Source organism: Haplochromis burtoni, unplaced genomic scaffold (assembly GCF_018398535.1).
Source record: "Haplochromis burtoni strain Fernald_Lab_line unplaced genomic scaffold, NCSU_Asbu1 Contig_141, whole genome shotgun sequence".
In the NCBI taxonomy this organism is placed as follows: Eukaryota; Metazoa; Chordata; class Actinopteri; order Cichliformes; family Cichlidae; genus Haplochromis; species Haplochromis burtoni.
Genome location: NW_024582502.1, coordinates 133,968 through 153,170, shown reverse-complemented (window position 1 = coordinate 153,170; position 19,203 = coordinate 133,968). Strand labels below are relative to the sequence as shown.

The 19,203-nt window shown below is 38.5% G+C and overlaps 1 protein-coding gene across 4 annotated transcripts in view; it reads left to right on the top strand.

Annotated features, from left to right (window-relative positions):
• Positions 1-19,203, top strand: part of trim33 (tripartite motif containing 33) — a 30,858-nt gene that overhangs the window by 4,647 nt on the left and 7,008 nt on the right. For 2 of the 4 annotated variants that reach the window (XM_005931465.2, XM_005931464.3), the window contains exons 2-18: positions 3,142-3,260; positions 6,407-6,560; positions 6,923-7,055; positions 8,254-8,370; positions 8,486-8,600; positions 9,157-9,303; positions 9,871-9,988; positions 10,195-10,466; positions 10,861-11,055; positions 14,331-14,387; positions 14,585-14,785; positions 15,794-15,923; positions 16,194-16,257; positions 17,675-17,828; positions 18,017-18,447; positions 18,787-18,898; positions 18,976-19,050. In XM_005931465.2, coding sequence (XP_005931527.2) covers positions 3,142-3,260; positions 6,407-6,560; positions 6,923-7,055; positions 8,254-8,370; positions 8,486-8,600; positions 9,157-9,303; positions 9,871-9,988; positions 10,195-10,466; positions 10,861-11,055; positions 14,331-14,387; positions 14,585-14,785; positions 15,794-15,923; positions 16,194-16,257; positions 17,675-17,828; positions 18,017-18,447; positions 18,787-18,898; positions 18,976-19,050 — 2,594 coding nt within the window. The remainder of the gene's footprint in view (positions 1-3,141; positions 3,261-6,406; positions 6,561-6,922; positions 7,056-8,253; positions 8,371-8,485; positions 8,601-9,156; positions 9,304-9,870; positions 9,989-10,194; positions 10,467-10,860; positions 11,056-14,330; positions 14,388-14,584; positions 14,786-15,793; positions 15,924-16,193; positions 16,258-17,674; positions 17,829-18,016; positions 18,448-18,786; positions 18,899-18,975; positions 19,051-19,203) is intronic. The other 2 variants (XM_005931467.2, XM_005931466.3) reach the window with 1 other exon arrangement.

Sequence of the window (19,203 nt, the reverse complement as noted above, 5' to 3'; positions counted from 1 at the left end):
AGCTGAAGAGGGTTTTTTGTTGTTGTAGTGGGTTTTTTTTATTTATTTATTTTTATTTTTATTTTTTTAGTGTTCATCTGTGAGTCCGTCAAGAATACAGTTTTCCTCTTTTTTTCCACTCACTTTCAAATTTTGTCTGATGGCAGATGCCAATAAGAGCGTGAGCTAATTTAAATTGGGTCAAGATCACACCAAATGTGAAAATTGGTTAAATTTCTTACCCAGTGTTCTTGATGGATCGCCTTCAAACTTCACAAGAATATACTAAGCCTTGGGGGACATGAGTATCTAGGTTAGCTAAGGATTTGACCTTAATTGTCTGCACAGAAGGTCAAAGTTGAACTTGAAAGAAAATTTCAAGAAACCATATTAAGTAATCAGTAAACTATCTCATATGAAAGGTCATGCAGAATCTGTATGAATCAGTTGTCTATTGTTATCACAGTGATTTGTTAAGATCTGCTCTTTTTGTGCGCAGGGTTACCCATAGGGCCTGATTCATGAATATGACTATTTTTACATTTAGCAGGCTGACATCAGTGTATTGTAATAAAAGCGTGTTGTTATAAAAACGTCATAAAACATCAAAGTTTTAATTTAGGCATTGCTTTTTAGGGGTAGTTATGCTGTCCAAACACTCTTGTATGTAGAGGTTACAGTATATGCAGGGGTAGAGATTTTAAAAGTTCAGAATCGGTGGTACAAGATATTGTTAAATGACAAAACTTGCTTAAAACAGATCACCTTGTTTTTACAAGTTTAACTGTAGCTGTAGTAAATTACGCATACAGGAAGAAAACAGATGCTTCCAGTCTGATACAGTTAACCTAAACATAAAGTTTCAAAATCTATTATGAATTTGTTATTATAATAACAATAGTAATAAGTGTCAACACCAGTTTGCTTAATGGTGAGGTTGGTTTCATTCAAAGCAATGGGTAAAAGAAAAGAGTAATTGGTTTGGCATGTCTTCTTCTTATTTTATTTCCGAAGTCACATTCACTAATGTGGGGAAAGTTGATAGATAAGTATGCTGATGAATTCATTCATTCATTCTTGTGTCTGAACCTTTATACTTCTTATTTATAATGTTGGCTGTAATAGCTGTTGTAATTTATTATGAATTTTTTTCACACATGAACATAAGACAAGTTTGGGAGAATCAGATTGGGATAGTATCCACAGTTTTCCTCTCTCATATCCAGCACAAAGCAAGAAAGTCTGGTCTGTTTCAAATGTGGTCACACATTACTGGAAATACTCGGTTTAGGTGAGTGAGCTGCCTGGATACAGCGTTAAAGAGGCAGGACACAGGATGGTGGCTGTGCTGGAGTGTTGTCTCATATCGATACAGACTATGTTAGCTGGCAAACCCAGTAATGAGACCCAATAATTTCAGACATTTGCATTTCAGACCCTTGTTGGGTAAATTGACCTGAACTATATTTGTGTCTGTAGGTGTTTGGCTCTCCAGAGTGATGGATGCAGCCAATGCAAATGTGCTTGAGTGCAGTCTTCAAAATAAATAACACAAAATAAACAACCAGGAAAAACGATGATGGCAAAGTTCATATTAAAGAGGTCCAAAATGCCAAAAGTCACATATCAGAAAGTGGTTACAGTGGACTGTTTTTTCTTGCTCGGTTTCATTTCACTGCAAAGAAGTTCTTGGTGCATTATGACTTCTCTGTTGCTCTTCTGAGCAAAACCACAAGACGAGCCAACATTAAAAGTTGTTCCAAAATATTTTTTTAACACTGCCCCCTGCTGACAGTGCACATGTAGACGATGCTCTCTGCATGGCACCATTGCCAAAACATGCTAGCACCTGCAGTCTGACAGAGGGTCAGGGCTGCAGTACAGTTGTGAACTGTGCTGTAGTGGTTCTTACAGATGTAATTACTGAAATATCCAAAAGTAGCTGACGGTGTTACTGAGTAATGCTTTATCTGATGTACAAAGTTAGATGTGGACTTTTAAGCTCAGCTTTGCTTCATACCCAGACTTAATCTTCTTGGTATGGATCTCTTTGCCTGGATCACTTGTGGTTAACCTGTTGTTGTCTACTAATGCAAGTTACTTCCGCAGGATAATTTTGGATTTGGATAATTAATTTAATTAGTTGAATCAACCGGTGTGTGTTTAAGCATGCTGTAGCTTTATTTTCCCCTCGCATTTTCTTTTTTTTTTTTTTTTTTTTTTTTTTTTTTCTTTTTTTCTTTTTTTTTTTAGCAGAGAGCCCTGTCCAGTTTAAAATAAGCTTCTACTTGTTTATGCATATATAGAGTTGTGGAGCTGAGGTCCAGTTCAAAGTGACATCAGTGTGGTGCATTTGTTTTTGTGTGTGTACTTTTGTGTATGGTTGTGTGGGTTTCTCAACACAGTTCTAGTCCATCTGTTCTCACAACCAATCACACAACAACTCATGCAGCTGGAGCTCACACAAACCGGCCGTATGCTGTTCAAGTCAGTGTAGACCAGCTCAAACCGGTTTACACTGGTTATACCTCAGCTGGCTTGAGGGAGGGTGGGGGGATTTATAGGTTTATGAGGTAGAGGAGGGGTATTCTGTTACACCAATTAATTTTAAGTTTCATTTTGTGACTAATATTAGATTTAGAAATTGTGTGGGAAAGTGCTGAACTAATTATTTGTTGGCATCTGATTATAGCAGTAATTCCATTAACAAAACCAGATAAAATGATTAAGTGGAACAGTCGTTGTTTTCTGGCCATGTGATTTAATATGCTAATAAAATGCCAAGAATGATGAGATTGAATCTTCTGCAGACAAGCACTAAATCAATTAGCTTCCATGAATAGGCATGGATGTTCCAGTGTGCCAAGAATTCATAATAACAACAGGAGTTCACCTAAAAGAAATTATAAGACAGTCTGCTGAAGGACGGTTATTATTCCCTTTTATTTGAAACAGGACTTTTCTTAGCTTAATAAGCCAGGTCATAAATTGGATATGGGCCTGTCCTTGATGGTGACTGCTGCTTTGGCTTGTTTCCATTTTTTTCCCTAAATATCAGCCAGTATCACTTGTTTTGCTTAAGACCTGATCTGCAGTCCAGTGTTTGAACGTTTGACTTTCTTTGACCCCAGTCTCTCCTTGTTTTCTCTCTTCTGTCTTTAGTTAATGTCATGCGGTGTTCGGTTTGCCACCAGGACTACAAGCAAAGTGATATTATTGACAACTACTTTGTCAAAGATACTACAGAGGCCACCAGCACATCAGATGAAAAAGCTGCACAGGTATGTAGACATGGTTGGTTTGTTTGTATTTGGACCAGTGCTTGAAGACTCTTGTCTGCTGTTTGGCAAGATCTCAACTGAGGTTGAAATTTTTAATTTCTTTAAAATAATCTCAAAAAGGATCCAGTCCTTTTTGTTGTGAACATATAAAAACTGAAAATTACATCACGCACATACAGTAACACTAACTCAAGTGAGTTGGTAAACATGGATAATATAGACTCATTACACATTACTCATTAATGGGTTGTATCTCAGACCCATATTCAACATGTTATATTTTGCTCATTCTGTGCCACAAGTTCGTCTGAGTAAGAATACATATTCAACAACTAGTTAAAAACTTTCATCTGATTATGCAGAGTTGCCTTTGTTACACCAACTCATTCCTGTTGTCTGCATTTGGATAAACAAAATAACAGAAATATCTCAGTATCGTTCAACCATTTTCACATCCACCACAGGTTCCACTGTCCCATTGCCTATGAATCGTGATTCAAAAGTTATCCATAGGCAGCCATTTGCCACAGCAGCAATAATTTGGGCCAACTAGTTACAGATTTCTTCCTTTTGCAGGTCCCTCCTATCCGACCTATTACCCATGTTGTCACAGTCGCACGTCATGCCCCTCACTGTCCCAAGTACAGTCCTCCTTCACGCACTATACTGGATGCACATATTCAGTTTTTCGTGTATGAAAATGTTCGATCTTTTTCTAAGCTGCAGTTTCTAAACACAGTTGCTCATTGATGTTTATCAATAAATAGTTGGAAATGTCACATAAGTAGCTGTAAACAGTCCTGAGGTGGCTGCCAAGCAACAGTCACACAGATCAAGACTTATAAGAACTTATGTCTAAAAATATATGGTTTCATGCATCGGTCAAAACACTCAACTCCAGGAACATGACACCCAGCTGAAAACACAAGTCAAGATGCCGAAGATTCACTGAATTTACAGAAAATGTGAAATCTTTATTATATATATCATTATCGGGATAAGAAATGTTTATATGGGGATATGAGATTTTGGTCATATTGCACAGCCCTAATTGACACCTGTTCTTCTGGTTCTAGTTAATGTTCAACCGTCTGTTACCCACTTTGGTGATTTTTTTTTTTTTTTTTTTTTTTTTTTTAAACCAGTTTTTGTGAGACAGTAAACCTGTTCCTGAAGAACTGTGGGCTGCGATGGTACCTTCTAGTATGCTTTTATTTTAAATCCTTTGTGAATGTTCATCTGCTTTAGCACTTATCCAATTTGGGGTTGTAAGTGGGGGAGCTTGAACTTGTCCCAGCTGGCACTGGGTGTGAGGCGGGATTTACCCTAGAGAGGTTATCAGTCTATCACATCACTAATAGAGAGAGATCATTCAATCATCCATGCTCACATTCACACTTGCAACCATTTCAGAATCTCCAGTTAACTTAACACACGTGTTTTTGGACGGTGGCAAGAAATTCGAGGAAAGCCAAGCAGGCACAGGGAGAACATGCAAACTCCACACTGTGACCTGTGACATGATAAAAGCCAAGTAAAAACACCAAGGCTCCTTTCAGAAGCTTTATCTTTAGATGTTAGGGAAGTTGTAAATATCAGCTGGATTTTAAATTTCCCCTACCAGGGTCCAGTTTTTCAAAAGTAATCTGGTAGTATTAATCCAATCAGACAGGATCAAATCCTGAAATCTAGTTCAAAGGAACAACAGGATCATGTAATCAGATAGGATCAGGTGACCCAGCTAATTCTTTTTAAAATCCATATCAAATCTCTAGTTTGAACAGGATAATGATTATTGTGATCCAGAATATCAAGGATTACCATAATCCCTGATTCAGACTGGATTACAATGGAAAAAATAAACCAAAGTCAAAATCAAAAGGTTGTCAAGAAAGAAAACTAGAACTCTTAAACAGTGTTACAAGACTGTCAAACTGATACATGTCCTTTAAATGCAAAATTTAAAGGACACCTACACAGGCCCCCCCCCCCCCCCCCCCAAAATATATACATAAAATTTCTTTTAGCAATATTACACCATGCTACATGTTGTTCTCCTCAATATTTTCAACTTGAATTATTGTATTTATAATGACAAAGTAGATGCGTTCAAGTTAAGTACTTGTAATCTGGGTTTGGTAATATTTAAAAGTCCGTACGTGAATCCGAATGATCCTATTTAGTTCTTGTTTAAAACTGGCAAGTGACAAAACTGAGGCGCATTACATGATCTGTGAAAGTGCAAACAGCTTACCAAAACGAAGTAAGTTTTATCTGGATTATACCTTTTCAGGTTCTAATTTCACTCCGGCTTTCCATCCTTGTGCCGTTAAAAACATATGAAAATGGCATTAGTTCAGTCTCCCAAAAGAAGTCTTGAAGAGTCATTTAGATTCTTCAAACAGGAATTTTGCCAGTATCTTAATGTGGAAGACTTAGTTAGTTGTAATCATATTATTTTAATTTTCAGTTATTTGTCAAAACAAATGAGTATCTTTCAGTGACGACACAAAAAAGAAAAAAGCACATAAACAGAAAAAAAATCAGCTATTGGCTAAATTATTTGAAAACATCTGTATCAGCTTAAAACTTGACTACCAGATCATCCTTAAAACTTAAAAATGCAGATTTATGTTGCAGTGAAGAAGCTGAATATTGTTTGAATTCATTGGTTTTCTTTTACTGCTGCAAGTAAAACCACACTCCTGCACCTCGTGACCCACTAAAATGACCCACAACATTTCAGAATTAGATACCCCAACACCTTTTAGAGTTGTGTATAATTCACACTTTTCCAAGATTAAACCTTCACTTATTTTTAATGTTAGTGTTAGAAAAATAAATTGTTAACTTTTGTCAGTTTTAACAAGTTACCTACAAAACAGAGTGACTGTGAATAATTCTGTATTAATATTTCTTTGGTGTATTTGCGCCATAGAGCGAGAATTTGATAGTTCATGCTTTGTCAAAATATGTTTTATAATGGTGGGTTATTACTTTTTTTTTTTTTTTTTTTGTAGCACAAAATGTTACATTGTCCCAAAAATGGTGTTTAAAAAAAAAAGAAGACTAGATTATGATGTTGGTATGATATCACCACATTTTGATACTTTGTTTTAGGTGCTAATTGGTGTTGTCTTTCCAAGGTGTGCACAAGTTGTGAGGACAATGCAGGAACTATAGGGTTTTGTGTGGAGTGTGGAGAGTGGCTGTGTAAGACCTGTGTGGAGGCCCACCAGAGGGTGAAAATCACAAAGGACCACAAAATTCGTACAAAGGAGGATGCTGATGCTGCGTCTGGTAAGACTCTGACTCTTACAGTGAAGTTTTGGCTGCTGCTTAGTAAGGCTAACATTACAAAAGACTGAACGAGGCAAACAGTAGTTGACATGCAGTGTCTGTGGTAAAGCTGATTGGTTGTTGCCATGGTAATAGTGCTGCAGATCTCATTGATTAGATGGAACCCCTCAGGCTGGAGAGAGGATCCAATCTCTAGTTTTCTTATAGCTTCTGTCTTATTTTCTTTCTTTGCAGTCTTGTTTTATCTTCCATTAACTTGTGTTGTTTTGGTTTGTTTTTTTCCTTGTGGTCATTTTCACTCCTTGCCAGTATCACTATTTTCCTGAGTGTTTATGATGTCTTCTTCTGGTGTGTATTTACAGAGTCTGTCAGCACGTCAGAACAGAGGCCCGTTTTTTGCCCCATCCACAAGCAGGAGCCACTGAAGCTTTTCTGTGAGACATGTGACACTTTAACCTGTAGGGACTGCCAGCTGCTGGAGCACAAGGAGCACAGGTAGCTCAGCATGCACATGCCTTTTTCATCTGTCAGCTGCTTGTCTTTCAGCTTTCTTATGTGGTAAAGTGTCTCTATCTTGTGTGACTAATTGCACAGTGTGTTTTTGTTTTTACCCCAATAATCCTAACATTGGGCTACTGCAGTAACCCAGCACACTAAGGTTTAAGAATGATTGCCTACTTTGCTGGCAGCCACTGGTGTCTGGGCATTTTGCACCTCTTTTATATTGACACACCAAATTTAATGTACATACTGCCATGAGGCTTTAAAATGTTTTGTTTACAGGTTAGCAGGTTAGGATTCAGTAGTAATATAATGAGAATATTGTTTTTGTATCAAATTATGCTTATCAGTTTCAATTATTCCAAAGAGAGACTCACCTTTAGGAACAGCAACCCTTTTTTCCATTATCTGCACAAAACTAATAAATCGTCTGCCCTCTAATTGAAAGTTGTTTGCAACTTGATGGTATCAAAGTCTATCTAGAACAACCATTCCCACTCAGCAGCTATCTTAGCAACCCCCCAGGTATTTATCTACACACTTATTTTGAAGCAACTGTGAAAATGAATGAGGAGCGATACTTTTAATGTCAGTGGTCATAAAACAGGACATGAAAACATGAATAGAATAACTTAATTAATAAATTAATTTTCCCCACAAGGGGAAATCCAAGCATGTGTAGCATGCTCCCCAAAGCTGGTGCCAGGAGTCCAGCGGTCCACCTAAACAAAGGGCTCTTATACTTAAACATATACAGAGTAGGTGTCCCTCCTATACCATAAATCAGTAAGAGAAGGTACGACCTCTCTCATGACCTTAGGATGTGTGTGCATGCCAGAACCCTGTGGAAGGCACACACAGTCTTTGCAGACTACTAAGGATCAGACATCCTATCAATATGCAATTGATTATATAACTCTAAGCATGTATGAGTATATATTTCTAAGCATAAATGACAATCCACAATATAAAACAGTCAGCGTCTCTGGCTTCTTCTGATGAGCTCTGAGCACATGTCTTGCTAATTCACTTTAAGGGTGCAATAAGCCAAGAAGAACGACAAGTAAACATGGTTCATGGTGGTTCAACCTGCGATGAACCCTTATTTTGTGCGTGTACGATTTGGTGTTCTTTGAGTACTGTGTCATTTGTTCTTATATTTTTTTTCCTGATGTTATCTTTCAACTCCCAGGTACCAGTTTCTGGAAGAGGCTTTCCAGAACCATAAAAGCATCATTGAGACCACTATGGCCAAATTACAGGAAAAGAAGAACTTTGTCCATTATTCTGTCTCTCAGGTGCAAAGCAGGTGCGACTTTTTCATAACCAGTACTACCTGTTGACACAGTTGGGGGATGTATATACTTCTGGCTGGTATTTCTATGTAAATCATTTGTGTCCTCTTTTTGCTTACCTTAACCCAGGTTAAAAGAACTTAATGAGACACACAGGAAGGTGGAGCATGAAATCAAAATTGCAGTTTTTACTCTTATAAATGAAATCAACAAAAAGGGCAAGTCTCTGCTGCAGCAGTTGGAGGTAAGAGAATATTAGTGGAAGCTAGTCTGGATCAGAACTTAATAATGTGCTGCAAATTCATAATTGGTTTGGTGGAATGGATTGAAATTACAGCAGCAGTACTTGAATGAATTTATGAGAGCTCAGGCTGTGCCAGGCGACTCACTGTATCAGCGTTGAAACATAGTAATTTCACTGAAATTGCACAGTTAAAGACGTGTGGTTGGCAAAAGGCTTTTCGAGAGTTTTTATGTCTGGAGCCTGGCTCATAGATGCAAGCATTTTGTTAGCGGAACCTTTTTCACATTGTGTTTCTACACTTCATGTATTGTGCCTATTTTCTTATTTTTTTTCTTTGCTATTTTCTGTTAAACTCTACCGCAGTAACCCAGGCACCCTGCAGGGATTGTTAGATTTTAATCTAATCAAATCTAAGGATCTAATCCTTTTTCATGCATGTGCTTTATTTTTGCCTAGAGGGAGATTTGGCTTGATCATGACTTATTCATTCAGCTGGAGTGTTTAGACTCTTTGAGTAGCAATTTCTTAACCAATATAATCTCTCTTTTTGTCTTAGAGTGTGACCAAAGAACGCAGTATGAGGCTTGTGGCTCAGCATAAAGACACTACCCAACTGGCACAACAGATTCATCATGTGCTCAACTTCTGCCACTGGGCCATCACTACTGGCAGCAGCACAGCACTGCTCTACAGCAAGAGGCTGGTATGTTTCTCAAGGGCTCCAGATGATCAGCAGTGGAGATGGTGGAGCTAACTGTATGGCCTGAACAAAGCAGACTTGAAAAAGCATTGGATTTGGCTTTAAGCGGATGCCAAAGCCCCGTACATCCAAAGAATCATACTATATAAAGTGTTTGATCTTCTTTTAATGAATATTTTAGTCACATGACCTAATATCGTGATCACGTGTGAATTGCAATTAATATAAGTAGGTAGGGTAGCTTGTATGTTAGTGTTTTTATTGCCTGTGGTTCTATGTAATGGAGCAATTTAAGAAGAGTATTTTTGTCCCTGTTGTACCCTGCTGGCCAAGCTGTATTGGTATAGTTGCAAAATTAATCCCCTTGTATGTGGATGGATGGCTCTGCCATGTGAATTTAACCGCCTACCACAAGATAGCCAGCAAATGTGATAATTGAGATAAATTTGTTGTGGGATTGTTGAGTAATGCTCCCAAAGGGCCTGCTGATAAACATAATATTTGTTGCTTGCTTAGCCAGGCTCTGTAACTGAAGAACATTATTCTCTGTGTGTGCATGAATGCATGCAGATCCTGTATCAGCTACGCCAGCTCTTCAAAGTTAGACTGGAGCCAGCACCCCAGGCCAACGGAGTTGTGCGCTTCTTTTGTGACCCCACCTTCTGGGCCAAAAATGTGGTTAATCTAGGTGAGAGAAATGTATACCCGAATTATACCTCATCAACTACCATGTCAGTGCATTAAGTATTGATTTGTTCTAGTGAATATTTCGTCTAATGTTCTTACAAGCTGTTTATTTCTACGTGACAGACACTGCTCTAAGTAAATAAAGGGATCGTTTATTCTGTGTGCTTCTTTAAATTCAGCTCACTGGCCTCCATCCTCTTGTTTTAGGTAATTTGGTTATTGAGAAACCACCTCCACCTGCACAGCCGCCCGGCGCCGTGATGGTAGGCGGACCACCTATATCCCCAGTTCAAGGTCTCCCCAGCAAACACCCAGGACAGATCAACCTGGCACAACTCAGACTGCAACACATGCAGCAGGCAGCTTATGCACACCAGAAGCAGCAGCACCAACAACAACAGCAGCAACACCAGCAGCAAATACAGCAACAGATGCGCATCGCATCCAGGCAGGCAGGCCCATCCATGGTTCAGCAGCAGGTATGAAATCATTCCCAGCTAAGGTGCCATCTTGGAATAAACTGTAAATCTAGTGTAGCAAAAAATAATGTGTTACTAAACCTCTGTGTCAGCAATGTGGATGGATGCTGCAATACCTCTTAAATACTTTTATTGGCTTCAAATTTGGCAAAAAAGATTTACTTAGACAAAAAAGTTCAGTGAGACTTAATTTAAAAACATGTTTCCTGTTGGGAATAAGTAGAATTCTAGAAGTTTGAGAAGCTGTAGTAGTTGAAGTGTCTCCATAGAATAAATGATTGAAGTGATTGCCATATGAGCATTAATCATCATCATTGACATGTCTCTGGCGACCATATTTGCTAGAACAGGAGTCGAATATGTCTGTAAGGTTTCTGTTTTTGTTTTCCACCAGCCCCCAAGACTCATCAGTATGCAGCAGATACCACGAGGGCCTGGGGGTATGAACGGGGGGCCGGGCCCCCCATTGTACCCTTCCTCACACCATATGCGTCTACCTGGCCCATCGCCGGGTCGAATGCCCACCAGTCAGCCGAGACATAATGGACAGCAGTACCCTACGATGATGCAGCCGCAGCTACAGAGACAGGTCAGTACAAAACACACTCTAGTTTCACTACATGGAAATAGCTGAACAGGTGTAATTTTATTATGTAAGGCACATTTAGATTAATTTATTAAATGTGCTGCTGTTTGACCAAAAATGCCATTCTTAATATCGTTCGTGTATAGATAGACAGAGCAAGGCTGATATTAAGCAGCCTGATAGCTGACTTAAGAAAGTAGTTTGAACAATATCCAGTATATTATTTGGGGGGGAGCCCCTGCAAGGACATGACAGGAGTGGCATCCAGTGTGCTCTGCTGTTGCAACCTATCTACCAGGTGGTCAGGTCTGCTTGCCTGAGCATCTAATAAATTGGAGTGTGTGTATGTAGTGTAGGAGTGTAAGTAAGAAAGTCTAGTATTAAAGAAATAAAGGCATTTTTGAGGTTAATAATTTTTAATATTCTCAAACATTATTAACCTCACTGTTTTTTCTATAGGACACTATCAGGACTTCCTAAACAATACAATTATAATAATAATAATAATAATGGATTGGATTTATATAGCGCTTTTCAAGGCACCCAAAGCGCTTTACAATGCCACTATTCAGTCACTCTCACATTCACACACTGGTGGAGGCAGCTACAGTTGTAGCCACAGCTGCCCTGGGGCAGACTGACAGAAGCGAGGCTGCCATATCGCGCCATCGGCCCCTCTGGCCAACACCAGTAGGCAAGTAGGGTAAAGTGTCTTGCCCAAGGACACAACGACCAGGACAGAGAGCCCGGGGATCGAACCGGCGACCTTCCGGTTACAGATGTGATTCCCAACCCACTGAGCCACGGTCGCCCATTTATGGGTGTTTGTCCAGATTCAACCTTTACCAAAGAAAACATCAGCCCCACCTTTATCAGTCTGAGTTTAGACTGATCTTGATGGGTGTCTTTGTACCTCTGATTTGTTAAGCTAATGGGTTATTGTTGTCACCCTGGCGGGTCTGCCTCATGAACTCCCAAGTTAGTTAATGTGATAACTCCAGAACGAAATGACATATGAGTTTCAAATTGATGCCAAAGGTGTATCTACTAAAAATCTCTGACTAGTTTGAATATCATTGACCTGGGCCTCTAGATCAGCGAGTCACCAAATCTCATGAATGCAATAACTTGAGAACAAGCTGACGTAAGATTTTGAAGTTCATAGAAGTCTGAGGGGTACCACTGACAACCGCCAGTATTTTTGTAAAAGTCATTGATTCATAGATGCATATTCATTTTAAATTAACAGCCGATGGTGCAGCCGTCTATCTTCACTCTTCTAATAGTAGCATGGTTAAATTACATCATTTAATCAAAGCTGAAGTTCAATTTGCAGTATGTGCAAGAAGAAACTGAATTAGAAAAATGTAACTACCATTTTCATGTAAGAATATAAAATATTCATAATCTAATTACACTGCAATATCCACTGATCACATTACATAGAAATCTCTTCATTTTTATGTCACCCACTAATATAAAAATGGACATAATTTCACAGATGCTACTTCTTCTTCTTTTTTATTGTGGGGCAAACAAAAGTTTCTGTAATCTATCAAATTATATGCAAGCCATATAGAAAATAAGGATAATATCTGTGAATGTCAGGGTTTTTTTTTGTTTTTTGTTTTTTTTGTATTATCATCATTTAACCAGATGAGCCCAAAGAGAGCGGACCACTTTTTCCTTTTCTCTTTTTGAATCCAAATTCACTTCATCCCTTTCTTGCATTCTTACTTCAATGGTTTCAGACACCAGACTTGATATATTGTGTACTTGGCCGATTTGTGATGTGATGACACCTTTTAGTCATGCAGTTAACACTGGAAACAAGATTGAAGTCTCAACAAAGGTTCCTGTGAGGGAAACGGGCTGTTAGATGTGTATTTTCTGCCATCTGCTTTCATGTATGACTTTAACAGAATCACTAAAGCTTATCTGGGTGAATAGTGGCGTTAATTTAAGAAATGTAAACTCTGTAAATGTTAAGGTTTTAGCAAAATTCAAAAGCAAGTGTTGTGTATATATGTGTGCACTATTAAATGTAATATTTATTTTCTTTTTTTGCTAAAATGCATAACGTATTTTATAGAAGCACAAGGAATTCACCTTCAGGAGAAAATTGACATTTATTTTCGTCAATTTTCGTTAATTAAAAGATTATTGTCTCCTAAAAATAAGAAATCTGCTGTTGGATGATGTTGGATATAAAGCCCTACATAAATACTTATTTAGTTGTGAGTAGAGCTGCTGGATTGTGACCAAAATCGTGGTTATTGTGGTCGATGTTAAGACCATGAATAAGTAAGGCAATTATTGAGTCTCTTCTTTGACTTTGGCTTTAAGAGATGCTACTAGTGTAGCATTGTGGTTAGCACTTTGAGTTTTCATGTTCTCCTTGTGTCAATTTGGGTTTCCTCTGCGCACTCATGCTTCCTCCCACATGCATATTAGGTTAATTGGCGATTCTAAATTGCAGTAGGTGTGATGTGAGTAAAAGATCACCTGTCCCTCTGTATTAGCTTGTCACAGACCTGTCCAGCGTGTACCCTGCCTCTCTACCTGCAGCCTCCCTGCAATGAACAATGAGCAATGAACTGCTCTTTAACAGTAGATTTCCTTGAACTGAAAATAAAATTGAATATAAAAATATAAATAATAAAACTCAAAAAACCCTGTAAATTGAATTCTATATGATGCATGCATTGCAGGGTATAACTGGGTTTTTAGAGAAGGTTGAAAAGCCACTGTTAAAGGAAAGGAACACGTTAGATTTTTAACAGATACACATGTAAAAACCTTTTCTCGTAAATTTAACAGTCTTATTCATTCAGAAAAGCAGCGAAACATTTTTTTTTTGTCCTGAAATGAATGCAGTTAATTGATTTTTAGAATAATTAAGCCAGGGTTAGTATATAAAGTCCATTTAAAACTGTTTGTCATTCAGGTTTTAATTTCAAATTTAGCTGTGCTATTATGGAAAAATGAATTTTTAAATTCAATTTTCTACACACAAATGATAATTAAATTTGATGAAGTATAACATCCAAACACACCATTAATGATTCCTTGAAAAGGAAATCTGAAGCTGTTGTTCCAGAGAAGGCTGCAAAGGACTTCCTCAGCTCTGCTTAACACTACCTCTCCAGTGTATCTGTACACATTAATTTTCTTGAATACCATTTACTGTACAATATAAAAATGTACATTTGCTGCCTGCATGCACGACTAGGTAAGAGAAGCTCCACTATATCCAGCCCCTTTTTCTTTGTGTCCAGATGTCTATAGAATCTGAGATGAGCCACCAAAGGTTTCGTTTCTTACTACAATCAGGGGTTTGGCACTTTTTTCTTACTTTGTCATTAATTTGTCTTGTGCAGCATGTGTGGTCATTCAAATGCATGATGATGCAGCAATGTTGTTTGCACAACAAAGATTTCTTTTTTTCTTATTTAAACCTCAGTGAGTGACCTGCTTCCCTTCTCTCCTCCCTCCTTTTCCTCTATACTTTCCCTTCTCTTTTTCCATGTAGCATTCTAATCCAGGGCATGCAGGACCTTTTCCGGTTGCATCCCTGCATAATGCCAATCCCACGAGTCCCACCAGTGCTAGTATGGCCGGCGCCCACGCACACCGTAGCCCTGTAAACCCTGCCATGGGTCCTATTGAGCTCATCCCATCCGTCACCAATCCCGAGAACCTGCCCTGCGTACCTGAGATCCCTCCCATTCAGGTAAGCACATTTTATTGTTGTTCAGTTTTCAAAATAAAGTTGATTAACAATCAACATTTCTTTACATTACATTTCATTACATTGTTTTTTTTTTTTTTTTAATCAGTATAAATTATATAAAATGTGTTAACTCTTTGTTAGGAAATTGTGTGTCGCAGCACTAAAAAAACGCAAATAGTTACGCAATAAATATTAAGATGTATAAAGTCTGTATATGTTGTTTTCTGGTTGGATAATTGTTAGAGTGAATTGTTAAATGTTGTCATTTTTATGCTTACCATCTCTACATTGTTTTAACTCTGTGATGAAAGGAATTCATTCACCCAGATTCTCGAGGTTCTGGGTGGGGGCTGTAGTGTTTTATCACAGGCACATCCTATCTAGAAGATCTGTTTCTTGTGATGTTGCTTCCTGCTTTTATGACCCTTTTGGTCAGCAGGAGGTATCACACACACACACGCATACAGATGTTTACACATACACACGCATAGTGCCTTGTCTTTGTAACCATTTGGGGGTTTTACGTGGGTGGTGCTTTTGCTGTGATGTGTATTGTGTGAACTGTTTTCCCAATAAAAGGCAGCAAGCGGAGGCCATCGTTGGGGTCATTTTGTGGTAGACACCAACGAGGCCTCCCTTGCAAGTACATCGATCGATCGCTGACTGTTTTGTTTTCTTCATGATGAATAAGTCTCTAAACCAGCGGGGCTTGTGGAAACACAGACCCAACAATAATCACTAGCACTGAAAGATGTTTACCGTAATATCTGTGAAGCTTAGATTAAAAAAACTCATAAATTAGATATTTGAAAACATGATGAGCAATGTGTGAATTTGTATAGTTACATAAAATGTGTCATGTGACCAGGAATGGTAAAGTTAGTTGGGATTACATTTGTCTGTAGCTGGTGGTGTTTACCTTGGTTGGATATCACTATTTCATTATTTGTTTATTTTTATTTTTGGCCTCTTCACTAACTTTTCTCTATCGCTCTACTTTTTTTGTAGTTGGAGGATGCAGGTACCAACTACCTTGGAGACCTTATGTATCGCGGGATCACAGCCAGCAAGCTTCAGCTGGGTTCAGTGGACATGAACCCCTCACCCGGACTATCCACACACTCTCCTGGATCTTCAGGTATCCGCATGTCTTTTTAAAATATCATTTAATGTTTTATTTGTAACGTTGTTGCAGTTTTAAATCACATACAGTCTATGGGATATTCGGGCGGCATTAATAGCTTTGGATTTTTAGCCTTTGATCTAAATGACACTGATATTTTTTTTTTCTTCTTCTTTCTTTTCTTTCCCTGCTTAAGTGCTGTGTACATGTTGAAGAGCTTTAATGTGTACCCAGAGAAAGAGGTGATCATGGATGTTTTGTTCCTTGTTTCATTTATGTCTGCAGGTGTGTCTAATTCCCATACGCCAGCACGGCCTTCCAGCAACTCCAGCACAGGCAGCAGGGGCAGGTAAGAAAACATAAGTCAAAATTTTATTAGCAAGGAGAAAGGATTTACAAGTGTTTCCATGACCTTTAGCATGGTGTTGGGTCCATAATAATGTAAAATTTTTCATTTATATCATTTACATCTGTAGCGATAATATAATCATATAAGATCTACAATATGAATATATTGTGGTATTATTTTAATATTGAAAGAACTGTGTGGGAAAATGCTTTTTATATGTGCAGTAATCAGCTCAAAAGTAATTGGACTAATCGACACTAAACCGGTCCAGCTTAGGTACAAAAAGGGGTCGTTTAGATTAAGATTGAATCCTGATGCTGTGAGGAGCTTAAGTAAAAATCTGCTGTGGATGTATTGACTATTGTTTCTGTTTTATGGCAACATCATTCACTCAGGAGAAAATGTCCTGATAAATGGGAGTGATAAATTGCTTTGTAAAGAAAATGACTGAACAGAACAGTCAACAATGCTTGATGAGTTGTTGTTTGTACAAAGATGTGAAGTAGAATTGTGGATTTTGGCTGATGCAATAAAAAAAGCTACCTCTGTAAAAATGATGGACAAAGAAAACTGGAGGATAAATAGCAACTACTCTTTGTACCATCTCATCTTTCAAGATAAGCGGTGTTTCTGTTATAGTTTGGGCAATCAGTGGAAATGCTCGCACACTGATGATTTTAGTGCGGATGGAGGCAACAGGATGAATGCACAGGATGAGTGTACAGGAGTCTGCTGTGTGCCGAGATTCAGACAAATGTATTAAAACTAATTGAAGGACTCTTTAGCATCTTTGAAATGCTGACAACACAACCACATTAAAACAAATACATCTTACTGGCTGATTTAGTCACCTGTTGAAAGTCTGAGGTGCACTCAACTTGCTATAAGATGATGCTCCTATCAGAGCATCACCAGAAAACAAATAGTGTCTCCTCTGTAGATCCAGGATTTCAGGAAGTCTTTGCTTCTCCTAGGCAAGATGTATTAAAGGTGCTCTATTTCACAGTGTTTTCACTGTTAAATGTGATGTTAAATTTGGCAACTGTAATTTTAATCTTTGCTATGTTATTTACATCTTAACATGAGAACTGTATGTGGTCTGGAACGGGAGTCAGACAACTTTGCATTTTCCTTCTTGTATCTCCATTCTTCTGATTCAGAAATCGTGCGTTTTTGTTCTGCATTTATTAATAGAAAGGTTTGTTTGGACAGAGAAAATAAGAGTGCAGAACAAATAAGTTATTTCAAATGAAATAACCCTCTCTAGCCTATCTATTTAAAAATAGTGCTTTACAAAAACGACTGAGTCAGAACAAAATTCATGTTCTTTTCCAGTTATGCAGGTTTATTCATAATAAGTCAATTATATATAAATGAGGAAGCATGATAAAATTTGGTTTGTTTTTATCTGTTTCAGCTGTAGTTCTGCAGGAAGGGGAGGGCCAGGAGGTGGAGCAGCAGTGGAGCAGGTGACGGTGAAGCAGGAGCCTGGTACAGATGACAGCTATAGCTGTCCAGCTTCTTCTCTGAAGACAGAGCGGGGGAAAGATGCTGGAAGGAGTGCCTGCATGGTATGATATATATACAGTTGTAATGTGATAATATCATACATATTGCAGTACAGCACTGCAAATTCAACAGAAAAGTGATATGATAACACTGTTGACAAAGCTGTATTTAGTTAGAGTAGTGTCTTTATTTTGTCAAACATTGTCGTTTTGCATTAAAACACTGCTTTGTGTGTGCTTTTCCCCTGAAGATGAGCAGTCCAGAGAACAGCCCCCATCCTGTAGTGGGAGCTGTATCTGCAGGCCAAGACGCTCTCAAGGCTCTAGGCGAGCGCATCAAAACGGAACCTCAGTCTGAGACACCTTGTTCTGGACTCAATGACTCCAGTACAGCCGCGTCATCTTCTTCCACAACCACAATGACCTCCACTACCTCGTCAGCCACAGAGAGCAGCAGCACCACGACAGTCGCTCCACTCACTAATGGAAACTCAAATAAGGGGGGAGAAACCAAAAGGAGTGAGGCTTCTACTGGAACCGGGAATGTTGAAGGGAAAGAGGATGACCCAAATGAAGACTGGTGTGCTGTTTGTATCAATGGCGGTGATCTGCTGTGCTGTGACCGGTGCCCCAAAGTGTTTCACATGAAATGCCATGTACCCACCATAAAAATATTTCCAAAGTAAGTGATTACAATGGAGTTTTATTTTATTGATTGGACGTCCCCTAAAAAAAGATTACAGATCTCCCAAATGCTTTAGATTAAAATCTTATTTTTACAAGGTCACTCTGTGAAACATAGATGCAATAAAACTTCAAAAGCACAATAAATTAAAATAAAAAAGTAGTTGGGTGGATTTCAGGAAGTCACAGATGCAACAGAAAAAAGAAAGACATTAGTAATATAATAGCCGAATAATAGTCACAGGCTGTGATACCAGCAGACGCGTTGATCTCTTTAAACCCCCAAACACACTTCCATGCGATTCTGAATGTGCTGTGTGTTATTTGTGTGTCACAGGGGCGACTTTCTCTGCACGTTTTGTCGGAGTATAACCAACCCTGAAATGGAGTACTGTGATGATAGCAGGAAGGGCAAAGGAGAGCCGGGCCTGAGTGCTGAGGACCAAAGGGTCAGTAAAACAACCACAGTAATCCACATTGATGTGACTGATACAAGGCAACTAATTCTCTCTTCTTATGTCCTCAGAAATGTGAACGCCTCCTGCTGTACATCTTCTGTCATGAGCTCAGCGTGGGCTTTAGGGAACCTGTTCCTAGCTCTGTAAGTAGCACTGTGTCAGCTGTGCTGCACCACCATTGCTGCTGTGAAGATTCTACTTCCTTGTGTTGTTAGCAAAATTTAATTGTTCCTCATTTCGTGTGTTGTTTGACATTAACTCCTGTATTTTCTGTTTTTCTTCCAAAATTAATAAAT